Consider the following 13,356-nt stretch of genomic DNA (forward strand, 5'->3'; position numbering starts at 1 on the left):
AACAAAAAAACATAATTTATATTTATTTCCTAATTTTTTATGGTGGTTACAAATTGACCGAACCCATAGATATTCATTAGTGAAAGTAACAGATAAAATATAAAGTTTTTTCTAAAAAAACGTTGGATAACTATCTGGAGGTTATAAAGATTTTGATTTGAAATTTAAAAATTTTCTGATGCATAAAAGTATTTTTAATCTTAAAATCAAAATTACTTTGCGTGTTGGATAGTCAACATTCCAAACGAAAAAAGGCATGAGAAAAACATTACTTAAAAAAAACCTTAAAACTTAATAAAACAAATTTGATATTTTGCATATGAAGGCCTTGTAATATTTGCTGATAATATGCAAAATTTCATGAATATATACACTTACTAATTTAAAAGTTATAGTACATAAACTATAACAAGCACAAAATGGTTACAAGGTCAGTCCCTGGGACCAAGTCTGTGCTGAGAGAGTTAATAGATTTAGATAAGTCTCAAAATCTTTAGAGTATGCTAATAATATTGCACAATAATTTTCATAGTGTAAAAATCAATTGTAATATTAATAGGTAATAATAACAATATTCAGAATTATTTGAATTATATAATCAATTGTAATATTAATAGGTAATAATAACAATATTCAGAATTATTTGAATTATATTAATCAAAGTAATAAAATATTGATGAAAGAAAATTTGATTATTTCCTTATGATAGGATATATGATACCTGATATATTTTATATATTTTTTGGAGGAGGATATTTTTACCTCTATTTAGATCATTTAATGCTTTTAATTTTTATAATAGTTATAAAGAAAAATTATGTTTTTACAGTGATTACCTCTCTTTTAAAGAATTTTCAATGTATATATTTTTGTACTTTCAGGCCCAAGAACGCCGTCAACGTTTAGATGAATCCTACAATTTGCATCACTTTTTGGCTGACTTTCGAGATTTAGTGTCATGGGTTAATGATATGAAGTCAATTATTTCTGCAGATGAATTAGCAAAAGATGTGGCTGGAGCAGAAGCATTACTTGAACGTCATCAAGAACACAAAGTAAGTGCTTGAATGATGTTTGAAATCAAATAAGAATTGTTGTTGTTTTTTTAATTAATTATAATGAATTAATATATGACATGATGTTAATGATATTACCATATAATGTAAATATAAATGTACCAACTAAGAATCTGAATATGAATGTTTACTATTTTAAAATTGCAGGTAATTACCTGGTGCTTTATTTAACAATATGTTTTATAAGGAAACATTTGTCCATAAACTTCATGTTATTATTGTTTACTAAATCAAAACTTCAGCCTTCCTATACATGACTGAAATGTTTAACTTCCCTCTAAAAATAATATTTTATGGTTTATTTTTGTTACAGCTTCATCAATCTATGAATGTAAAACTTAGACTTTGTTTTTAATGTTTATTTTCATAAACATAAAGCTTATAGTTTTAAATGTTTCCTTTAGAAGTACCATGATCATTTTTATTTTCATTATATAGAATGATTCAGCTCTGGTAATTAAATATGTGTAAGGGAAGAAATAAAATTGATTTAATATTTTTCTCTATTGATGAATTAAAATATATCCATTCTACAATCTAGAAAGAAGTATGTAGAAGAAAGACCATCATTAATACATTGTTATTCAATGAAAGCCGGTATAAACTTTCTTTAAAATAAAAAAATGCAAATATTACTGTTTATTTTAATTTTTCTACAAAATAAACCTCAGTCAGGATAAGTGTTTTAATGAAGGATGTGTAACTCAATATATTTTAATTTAAAAAAAGTATTCTGTTAACTTCAAAATGATTTCTAATTTGTGAAGAAAATACTCTTAAATTTACCACAATTGGCCAAAATTGGCATTGCAATTAATAGTTCTTGTCAAGTTTTCAGGGGCAGGGATGTCAAATACAAATTTTGCACAGGCCACAATTTTGCCTAGGTCCAACTATGCACAAAATTAATAACTTTTAGATTTAAAAAAAACGAAATTTTATAACATATTTCTTTACAAAAATGCAAAATAGTGTTTTCTTTCTTACAACAGGGTGAAATTGATGCCCGTGAAGACAGTTTCCATGCTTCAGCTGAAGCAGGTCAGAGATTATTAAATGAGAAACACTCAGCATCAGAAGAAGTAAAAGAAAAGGTAAAGTCAAGTACTGGCTTTGATTTTGATATTGAATTGATATGTCTAGGCAGAAAAAGTACCATAAACAAGATGCAAATTTTTATTCTTGTGATGTTTAAATATGAATGAATGTAATTTTATTTTTTACTTAATATCAGATTTTTCCAGAACATTATTCAGCATTTGGTATTTCAGCAGTCATTACACATGTATTAATTACCGTGTGTCTATCCATTTCAAATTAATCTACATATCTTTGAAAAAAAATCTTGCTATCCATTCTGTCATTCAGACAATTAAATTATCAATTATAAAATATCAATATTTGTAGTTATCTTGATCAGAATATTTTGAAATAATTCAGCATTTATAACTAACTCTTTCTTTATCTTTCCTTTATTAATGAATTGTATAAAAGTTATAAGGAAGTACATTACTGGGTGCATGTAGCTTGATTTCTAGCCATAAAGTGAACTTGATAAGTACTGATCTGAGTAAAGAAGTTTTATGTGAATTAACCAGTAGACACACAGGAGTTTTATATTAAATCCTGTGTATACATATATGTTTTTAAATGTACATCTTCCTTTTACCTTAATTTACAAACTTTTGGAAAAATATAACATATAATTTTGTAAAGGTTACAATCCAGGGTTTAACTCCTTTTATTTTACTTCCAGCTTGTTACCTTAGCCAATGAAAAGCACTCACTTCTTTCCTTGTGGGAAGAACGTCGAATTTTGTATGAACAGTGTATGGATCTTCAGCTTTTTTATCGTGACACAGAGCAGGCTGATACTTGGATGGCTAAACAAAATGTTTGTATAAAGATGAGATTCAATTTAAATTTTTATATTGCTTATTTGTGCTTTTAAAGTTACAGGTGCTTTCAGTGAAATTGCTCTATGGTGTGTGTATATGTATGTATATATATATATATATTCAGTAATTTTAGTACTATAAACTACATTAATTGTGATTAGGTGATCAAATCAGCACTATATAACAATAATGAAATTAATACAAATCAAAACCAAAACATTCACAATGAGACTTTAAATAAAAAACGAAAAAATGTGTCCATTATCAGTCCTTGTCATCACCATTAACTCGTAATGTTATTTCTATACTTTGTCTTTTAAAAGTTTTTACTAAAAGTAGCTTAAATAATTTAATGTTTTACTTACTAAGTATTTCTGAGATTAATTATTTTTGAAGAGTAAATAATAAAGTAGAATTCATTATGAATGTCTGTAATTTTATTTTGCAAAATTTGTGGGGTTACATATGAGGTAATAAAACATTTGATGTAAAAAAAAAATGAAATGATGAATTATTATTGTTCAAAAATGGTCTATTACTAATTTTTGTTTTAGGCATTTTTGGAAAATGAAGACTTGGGCGATTCTTTGGACTCAGTAGAGGCTTTGATCAAGAAACATGAAGATTTTGAGAAATCATTGGCAGCCCAGGAAGAGAAAATCAAAGTATGTGATTTCTCCACAGAAGTTGATTTCCTTGTGATCAGATCTGGTTTTTCATACTAAAACATTCAGCTTAAAAAATTAAAAATTGCTGCTCTAACATCACAAACCCCCTCACACATCCACATGACAAAACACTTTGAGGTCAAAGTATAAATCTTTTGTTTAAAAGTTGCATTCACACTGGAGTAAGTTTTTAAACTATACATTTTTTTAAATTAAAAATTATCCTTATGTCTGACAGGATGCATTCTATGCCACATCCACCCTCCTCCAGTTTGAGAACCATTAATCTAAACTATACATTATTTACTTCAATTAAGTATTGAGTATATAACCAAAGTGTGAAATTTTCATTTTGTTTTTCAATTACTTATGCTTGAAGATAAAATAACCTTGGTTTTTATTAGTTTAAGATTGAGAATGTATTGAACATAGTCAACCTAAATGAAAAGTTACAAAAGGTGTTTGATGAATTGTACATGAAACTTGAAATATTATAATTTATAAATAATATGTTTAGTACAAATATAAGTTTTACAATTATAGGATATGTTGCCTCACATTATTTAACATCTGACCAATTGAGACTATGACTTACACATTCATCAAAACTCACACATGTGTGTGTGTGTGTGTGTGTGTGTGTGTGTGTATATATATATATATATAGCTATATGCCAGCAATATGATTGGTTGAAATGTTGAATGCTATGTGCCACGAGACATATGCATCGGTACATTTTAATGTTCTACATTTTCACAAAAGGAAAGAAAATTACCCCTTTGTTCCCTAAATTACATACCTTTTCTGTAGAGGTAACAATATGATAATGTACAATATACAGAAAGCACACATTGTAGGACTGTCTGTTTTTTTAAATAATCTCAACATAGTCAATTTTGTTTCAATAAACACCCCAGAAATACTAAGATTAATATCTGTTATAAACATTAAAACTTCTTGGTTTATACAAGGTGAACAAAATTACTCTCCACTATTATTATTTCTTGCTAAATTGTTGGTGAATATCTGGTCTCAGAAAGTTGAACAATTATGTACTAGCACTGTGTTATTTTAAGTTAGATTTTTCATGAAATACAGCATTTATCCCATGATGAATTCAAACTGACAAAATTTAGTCAAAATTAGATTTCATTTTCTGAAGAACAGTTTTGTATATTCATTCAGGGTAAACCTAAACCATTGCTCAGTAAGAAGAGTTAAAAGTCAAACATACTGTATACTCTCTGTTTATCTCTGTGTATTTGATTGAATGAATATATATATTTTTTATTTTCCTACTTTTACAGGCTCTTGATGAATTTGCCACCAAACTTATTGAAGGACAGCATTATGCTGCAGATGATGTGGCACAAAGAAGAGCAGCTGTAAGTTAGCTATTTTCCAGTTTAATATGTGTATTGTAGTTTTTTTATGTTAGAAATTGTATAGTTTGATATATAGTTCAGAATTTAAAATTTTACTTTAATGTCAAAAAATAAATTTGTAAGATTATGCTTTTCATTGCATTCTTCTTCAGTCATGTTAAAATATAATCATTTTGAGAGACATAACTTTGTAATACTCATAAATGAAAGGGGCAACCATGCAGTTGTAGTTTGATAGATATTAATACATTACATAACAAATTAAACATTTAATGTTAGTAAATCTGAGAAGCATATGTCAGAAAACATTTTGTGTATTAATGGAAAAGATTTATAACTGATTTATTTCTTTATAAAGCTAAGTTAGTCAGCTTCTACTTGTACAAATTTTTGTATTTGAATAATTTCAGTTTGACTGTTATCATTTCAGCTACTGGAAGGTCGGCAAGCACTCCAGGATAAGTGGAGCTATCGGCGTACAATGTTAGAAGATTCTTATCGTCTTCAGCAGTTTGAACGAGACTGTGATGAAACAAAGGGATGGATTAGTGAAAAGTTGAAAACTGCCATGGATGACAGCTATCTGGTAAAAACTTTTTTCAAATGTTTTATGTCATTCTATCAACGTAGTGCTTTAAATTTAAACAAATGCTCTTTTTTGACCACCATGGATGAGAGTTGTTCAAGAAAAATTGTCCACAGTCTTTTACTAAGTTTTATGTTAATGAATTTAAGCCTTAGTTAATGAATAGTTTATTCATGTTTTTTTAATTAAGACAACCTTTGATAAGCTATTTTAACAAAGCATTATCAACCTTTAGAGAATGCATTTTTGATGTTAGATGAAAGAAATCCAATTCTTATTCACTATCTCAAGTTAAAGAATTGGTTCATGTTTTATAATATCTGCTGTTTCAACTTCAAATAAATAAATTTTAATTAATGCCTTAAATGACTTTAAAAAGATAATTTGAATAATTATTAAAATATTTTGGAGATTTTAGGCTTATTCATCACATAATGGTATTAAAATGATTTATTGTTCATCGAATTTGCACAGTGACAAAATATATTTCAACAAATGTTTTTGTGTTTGTAGTTCTGTTACTTTTTTATAGTTTTATAAAATAATTACATTAAAGGAGATTTCTAAATAAAAAATGTTTTTTATTAAAATGTAAATTTGTATATAGGTAATTTATTATATTTTCATATTTCAAATCAATTTTCTAGTTTTTATGCATTATATGTTAAAAAAAGGGGGGATATCTCTAATTTTCCTACAAAATTAAGTTTACCCTGACCTTGAATTTTATAGGACCCAGTAAACCTGAATGGAAAAGTCCAGAAACATCAGAACTTTGAACAAGAAGTGAATGCCAACAAGAGCAGGATTGATGAAATTACAAGTACGGGTCAGGAGCTGATTGACAGTAATCACTATGCATCAATAAGAATAAAGTAAGTTAGTTACTTGTTGCTAGTTTGAGTACTTTTTCCAAATAACTATTGAATTAATATGGTATGTACATAATGCTGATAACTCTAACAACTAGTTACATAGGAACCTAAACATAATGCTGATAATTCTAACAACTAGCTACATAGGAACCTAAACATAATACTGATAACTCTAACAGCTAGATACATGGGAACCTATACATGATGCTGATAACTTAGTAACAACTAGATACAAAGGAATGTGTAAATGATGCCAACAACTCAATAACAGCTAGATAGAAAGAAATGTGTACATGATGCAGACAAGTCAAGAACAGCTTGGTACATAGAAGTATGCTGATAAACCCATAATCTTTGAATATATTTAAATGAGTATAAAATGTTGATAACTCAATGGCCCATGAATGTGTAGAAATATGTAATATGTTGATTACACACTTGTTATTGGATCTATGTAGGCGTGCTTCTACGTGTAGTAATCAAATTCATTTAGTGTTTTAATTTTGTATTAAATTCTCTAATGCTGATTTGTTTCAACACAGATACTTCTTTGTTTTATGCTTTATCCATTTATTGAAATTATTTCAGTGTCTTTTAAACTCTATACATTAAAAAATATAAGCTAGGTTATTTTACAAATACTGTGAAATATTTTGCATAGTAGTAAGTAAAATTTTATACATCTAGAATGTAGAAGTTTCTGATGGTGTTTAAGAGATGAACATAATTAATAGTTGCTTCCAAGATGAAGTGTGGAGATGATAATGACATAAACAGAGTCCATAAAGCTTGGAACAAATAGTAGTTGTATTAGGTCATCAAGAAATTAATGTCTGGTTTTTTAGATGAAAAAAAACTTGAACAACTTGTATATCAAAACGTTTATTAAATGAAATAGTCTCCATTCTTATTAATGATGTTTTTCCAACTTACAATAAGGTTGTTAATGCCATGATTAAAGAAATCACTTGGCTTTGAAGCAAAAAACATGTTGATGTCCTCTTTAACACCTTCCACATTTGCATATATTTTCCCATTGCAAAGAACGAAAAAGATGGTAATCTGATGGTGCCATATCTGGAGAATATGGTGGGTGGGGGAGAACTTGTGTTGAATCAATCATGTCACATGTGGACATTCATTGTCGTGGAGAAGAAGAACACTTTTCCGATTGACGAGTGAAGAGCGTTTCTGATGAAGGGCTTGATTTAAACGTTCCAGTTGCTGACTATAAATCTCTGCATTGACAGTTTGCTGAGGATTGAGGAGTTCAAAATGAATTACTCCTTTGATGTCCTACCAAATGCAAAGCATCACTTACTGCGGATGGAGTCCAGGTTTTGGGGTAGGAAGTGGTTTTTGTCTAGAACTGAGCCATTGTTTTTGGCATTTACTATTTACATAGAAAATCCATTTTTCATCACTGGTGACAATTCTGTCCAATAATGGTTAATGCACATTATGCGCCAGAAGAGACGAAGCAACATTCACATGTTGGAAATGATGATCATCAGGGAGTTTGTGAGGCACCCAGACACCTTCTTTATGGAGTTTAGATGTTCGTATTTGTTAGATGTTTATGTACTGTTTCATGAGAGACATGCAAATTCAGGGCCACTTCTCAAGTGTGTTGCCTTGGGTTAGACTCAACAAGCGTCTTCAGAGCATCAATATCAATTTCAACATGTCGGCACCTGGCATCACAGTTTTTAAAGCTAAAATCACCTGAATGAAATTTGCTGAACCATCATTGACACTTACGAACATTCAAAACATTTCAATAAACTTCTTTGATATTCTTTGTGGCTACAGAGGCATTGTTTCCCTTCTTGTATTCAAACAGCATTACATGCCAAATGTGTATCTCGTCATGTGCCATCACTATAAAGGATTAGCGTATATAGGCTACACTAACATGACGTTTAGGCTTTTCATTTAACTATTATACGTGATGTACATTTTTTGAGGGTCGTTAATGAAAGTGTTCCAAAATGTGACATTAATTTCTTGACAAGCTAATATATCAAGTTTTCAGATAGATTCTCACACACTTATTATAAATATATTATTATAATCTTTCAAGAAAAATATAAATAATTCAGTTGTAACAATTCAGTCTGATATTATCCAATGTTCATCCTATAATATGTTGAAGTTTCAATTCTGTGAAGAAAATGGGTAATTTATCTCAAGAAATGAAAATTGTAAAAAGGCATGCAATTCTTCTCACTCTGGCTATGAGGATATTTACTGTACAGTCTGTTATTTTTGCTAAACTTTGTGAAATTATGTGACTATTATAATAAGAAATCACTAAAGTTTTCCCAAAGAATGTTTTTACAGAGTATCCAATAATTACTTTAAGTATCCGTCAATATTTACTATGAATTTTGATTGATGATTGCTTTTCTTTCTCAACCTTTTTATATTCCTAGATCTAGAAACTGTGATCCAGACAGTACAAATATAAGTTATTTGTAGTGGTTGGATTTGTAAAACATATTTACAGAAAAAAAATCAATAAATACTTAAGTTGCAGAACAGCTCAATGTCTTTTTTAAACTTGTTTCAAAAAACAATTTATTAAGTAAAAACATAATACATGTTACTGCACACCACATTTAACATTAATTTTAGAATGTACTTATCAGTGAAAGAATGGGTGAGATTGTTGATTTGTGGGAGTCCTTGACTGAAGCAACTACCAAAAAGGGAACCAAACTGAAAGAAGCCTCAGCTGAGCAACAGTTCAACCATGGAGTTGAAGACATTGAAATTTGGTTGTCAGAAATTGAAGGGCAACTTCTTTCAGAAGACAATGGCAAAGTTTGTAAACTTTATTTCATCCTTTATTATCGTTTTCAAAGTGATTTTTCATCTTTATGCAGTTTTTTTTCAATAGATAATCTTCTTTAAGTTTTTTATTAGATATTCTGTTATACATACCTAATTCATCATTATACTGTATTCTAAACCAAAGCTCAACTAATGTCTGGCCTGTTGTTTCAGATATTTTTATACAGTTATAATCAGTTATGAACTGGGATTGTAATGACTTACTTAATGACGGCTGATTAGTCTTGAGTGCAACAACTTTTTATAGAACCATACCCATATCTTTAACACTTTTTAATTTCAATTTATTCTTTTTTTTTAATTTTGTGTATTTGTATTAGTTACTAACATGACTGCATTTGCTAGTAATTTTTGATAAACAATTTCCTAGAATGATATCACCAAAAAATTTATAAAATATTACAACACCATATGGTAATATCTTGATAACATGTGCTCCTATATATATTTGTACTTCAAAATCGTTTGTTTAAATTCCAAAGCAGATTATGAACACAATTATAAATGTAATGCTAATGTTTATATACAACATGAAAACAAGATTTTTAAATGTACTACATTTAATAGTGCGATTACTGTTAATTTTTATCATTTTTAATAACCTGTACAAATAAGTGTGCCTAATTTAGTGCTGCTTTATTATTTAATATCCATATTCCTACAATTATAGGATCTCACCAGTGTCCAGAACCTACTGAAGAAGCATACCCTACTTGAAACTGATGTCAGTTCTCATCAGGTGAGATTTACCAATCCACAGTTAGATCTCTTTTATTGAACTATAATGTCCTAAATCTGTCTCAATGAGATGTATAATTAAAATTACTTCATATATGAAGTGCAAGATTGACTTTGAAACTTTATTCATAAGTTTTATTGAGTATTATTCTGTGCTTTCAGTGAAAACTAAACGTTTGCTAAATATTGATTCTCGTGTTTTTATTTTTGATATGAACTATGACAATAACATATATTTGGAAGAACTAGCTAGAATACCTGGTTACTCTCTAAATTATAAACATTGTGCAACATTTTTAAATTATTTATCAAATTTATGAATTTCATTGTCTCTGTACTAAATTTTTAGGTGATGTGAAAACTGGAAACCTAGTTGCAGTAAAACATTATTTTGTTATAAAACATTTTTAAAATCTTTTTTGGCTATTAGTTCAGAATTTTACATGTTGTTCTGAAAATATATAGAGTGTATTATAATTACTTTTCTTGCTGTTTTCAGGATCGTATTGATGGGATTGTAATCCAAGCTAACCAGTTTGTTGAAAGAAGTCATTTTGATGCAGACTTAATCAAATCCAAACAAGTTGCTTTAGTAGAACGTTACAATGGCCTACAACTGCCAATGACTGCAAGACGCCAACGTTTAAATGATTCTCTTCGTGTACAACAACTGTTCCGTGATATTGAAGATGAAGATGCTTGGATACGAGAAAAAGAACCAATTGCAGCTTCTACCAACAGAGGTTAAATAATTATTTCTGTCATGGCTAAAATTAATAGTTTTAATATTAAAAATTAATTTACGATTAAATGTTTTCAATAATTTGTTCTTACATTTATTGAAACATTTAAATTCTTCACATCACGATAGATTTCAGATACATGCTTGTAAAAATTATGAGGATTTGGGGACTTTTTTTAATTTTGGCAAAATTTCAATGTTTTCAGAGTGCTTTTTGAAAGTTTGACTGCCTCTCTCAGTAAGACATATCTATAAAGTTATCCTGTTTCCAATGAGCAAACTAAGTTTGGGGCTACAGAGTTTAAATGTGCAATTTTATTACATTTACAAATAACTTTTCAAAAATAGAGGTATTTACTTTTAGGAGATATAACATCTTGACAGGGCTAGTGACTTAGTTAATACTGGTTTAATGCTTTTAACCATTAGTTTACTTCCAGTAACCCTATATCTGTTGAGTCTATAGTTTTATTGTATATTGTAAATTGTATATCTGTATTGACACAAAGTGTGATTCTTACAAGTTAATTGGTTTAGATTGTGGCCTTTTTTTATAATCAGATTTGTGAAGATAAAAATGTGTTATTTTAGTATTATGCTTGCAGAATTACAGTGCTAGAAATTGGGTTTCGATATCTGTGGTGAGCAGAGAACATATAGCCCTTTGTGTAGCTATGTGCTTAACTACAAACAAACTTATTTGAGTAATCTTGCAAAACTACTACTTTTATATGTGAATGATAATATATGATAATCATCTAAGGATCTGTAAGTTGGAGATAGCTTTAAATTAATTTCACCACAAAATAAATTCATACATATTTTATCTGAAATCCTTTATATATTTTTTTTTATTTCATTTTTAGGAAGGGACTTGATTGGAGTTCAAAATCTAATCAAGAAACATCAAGCAGTGCTGGCTGAGATCAACAATCATGAACATAGAATTCGAGCTGTGTGCCAGGTTGGAGAAGAAATGATTAATGAAGGTAAATTGTTTGTTTTCAGTCATTAAATATGCTTTTTTTAATTTGAACAGGAGCATGTTCATTTTGTAAAATTCACCCACAAGAACAGATTAGTGGTCTCTTAAAGTAATCTCAAAAATTCCAAACCAAAAGAACAAATCAAAACTTAGGTTTTTTAATATTGTATATATAATCATAATACATAAAAAAACTGTAGCAATACTGTGTATTGGTGTATTGTGATAAACATGTTTGCATGTAGTCATATTATCAGTTTACAAACTTAATAGTCTTGAAAGTTAACAGTTTAACACCTTGGGATTTCAGACCAGATTTATTTAGCTCATTTGTAACTTAAAGTAACATGTTGGTTGAAAACACCAAACACTAAAAACAGAACTATAAAATGAAATAGGAATTAGTTATTACAAAATATAACTCCAGCTGAGAAAATAAACCATGCATTTAAAAATTACATTGATTGTAAGGTAGTTTGGTTGAACTGAAGCTTTCTGACTACAAACAAATCAAAAAAGGTAGTGTTATGACTGGGGAAGTCGCACAACGCTGGGAGCATGCTCGCTGGAGTTTCAAGAAGGATCATGAATTATCGAGGAACTCCGCGAATGTCCTAGTGTTTGCCAGCCGACCTCTTTTTTAGTATATAAGGCCTGGTGAGAAAAACCAGCACAAGGTCAGAGATAGATAGATTGGAGATATAGATAATTGAGTCAAGCAAACAGTAGGCACTGTAAATAAAGTTTGTGAATTGCTGTGAATTATAGCATGTGTTTATAAAAGTAGTTAAGTTAAAGTGACTGTGTTTCTTTCTGTGCGTATTACTAGAAGTTGTATCAAGAAAGAATAAACTAGTTTCAATCAAGACAGGACTTGTATTGCTGAAGTTCTTCAGAAAGAATTTCTACTGGAAATTAACAAACAAGCAGATACGTAACAAACTGGTGTCAGAGAGTGGGATGGAAAATAAAAAAGAAGATGGAAACGAGAAGTGGCAAATCAAACTATGACTTAGCAGATTTGATGGCAGCAATACAAGAACAGCAAAAGAAACAAGAAGAGAGATTACAGCAGTGGTTGGAGGAGAAAGAAAATAAACAAGAAAAGAGACTACAGCAATGGTTGGAGGACAAAGAAAATAAACAAGAAGAAAGTCTACAATAGTTGAGAGAAAGACAGCATACACAAATGGAAAAGATAAGTAAATTTCAAAGTGAATTAAATACATTAAAGGACGATTTACTGTCTTTTACCCAGGGAGGATATATTAACCATGGATCTTATCAGCCCCAGACAACAGGAAGCCCATTCAAGACCCCACAGCTAAACCCTAATGCAGACATCTTCAGTCCTGCCAGAAGTCACATTCCAGACACGAGTGTCAGCAATAGGGGTGATCTAGTACGAAGGAAGCCACAGGAATTTGATGGGAAGCATATAAAGCACAATATGAGCTCCTGGCAGAAATGAATAGATGGACAGAGGAGCAGAAAGCAGTGTACCTGGCAACAAACTTGAAGGGACAACCACTGGAAACACATAGAT

General features: G+C 29.5%; 1 protein-coding gene across 1 annotated transcript in view; it reads left to right on the top strand.

The window, feature by feature from the left end:
• Window positions 1–13,356, top strand: part of LOC106457846 (spectrin alpha chain-like) — an 85,138-nt gene that overhangs the window by 29,755 nt on the left and 42,027 nt on the right. Inside the window, exons 10-20 of the mRNA XM_022383894.1 lie at window positions 882–1,055; window positions 2,069–2,170; window positions 2,833–2,970; window positions 3,529–3,639; window positions 4,951–5,028; window positions 5,459–5,614; window positions 6,347–6,489; window positions 9,141–9,315; window positions 10,016–10,084; window positions 10,583–10,826; window positions 11,692–11,814. Of these exons, the coding sequence (XP_022239602.1) occupies window positions 882–1,055; window positions 2,069–2,170; window positions 2,833–2,970; window positions 3,529–3,639; window positions 4,951–5,028; window positions 5,459–5,614; window positions 6,347–6,489; window positions 9,141–9,315; window positions 10,016–10,084; window positions 10,583–10,826; window positions 11,692–11,814 (1,513 nt within the window). The remainder of the gene's footprint in view (window positions 1–881; window positions 1,056–2,068; window positions 2,171–2,832; window positions 2,971–3,528; window positions 3,640–4,950; window positions 5,029–5,458; window positions 5,615–6,346; window positions 6,490–9,140; window positions 9,316–10,015; window positions 10,085–10,582; window positions 10,827–11,691; window positions 11,815–13,356) is intronic.

This window comes from Limulus polyphemus, unplaced genomic scaffold (assembly GCF_000517525.1).
Source record: "Limulus polyphemus unplaced genomic scaffold, Limulus_polyphemus-2.1.2 Scaffold381, whole genome shotgun sequence".
Taxonomy (NCBI): domain Eukaryota; kingdom Metazoa; phylum Arthropoda; class Merostomata; order Xiphosura; family Limulidae; genus Limulus; species Limulus polyphemus.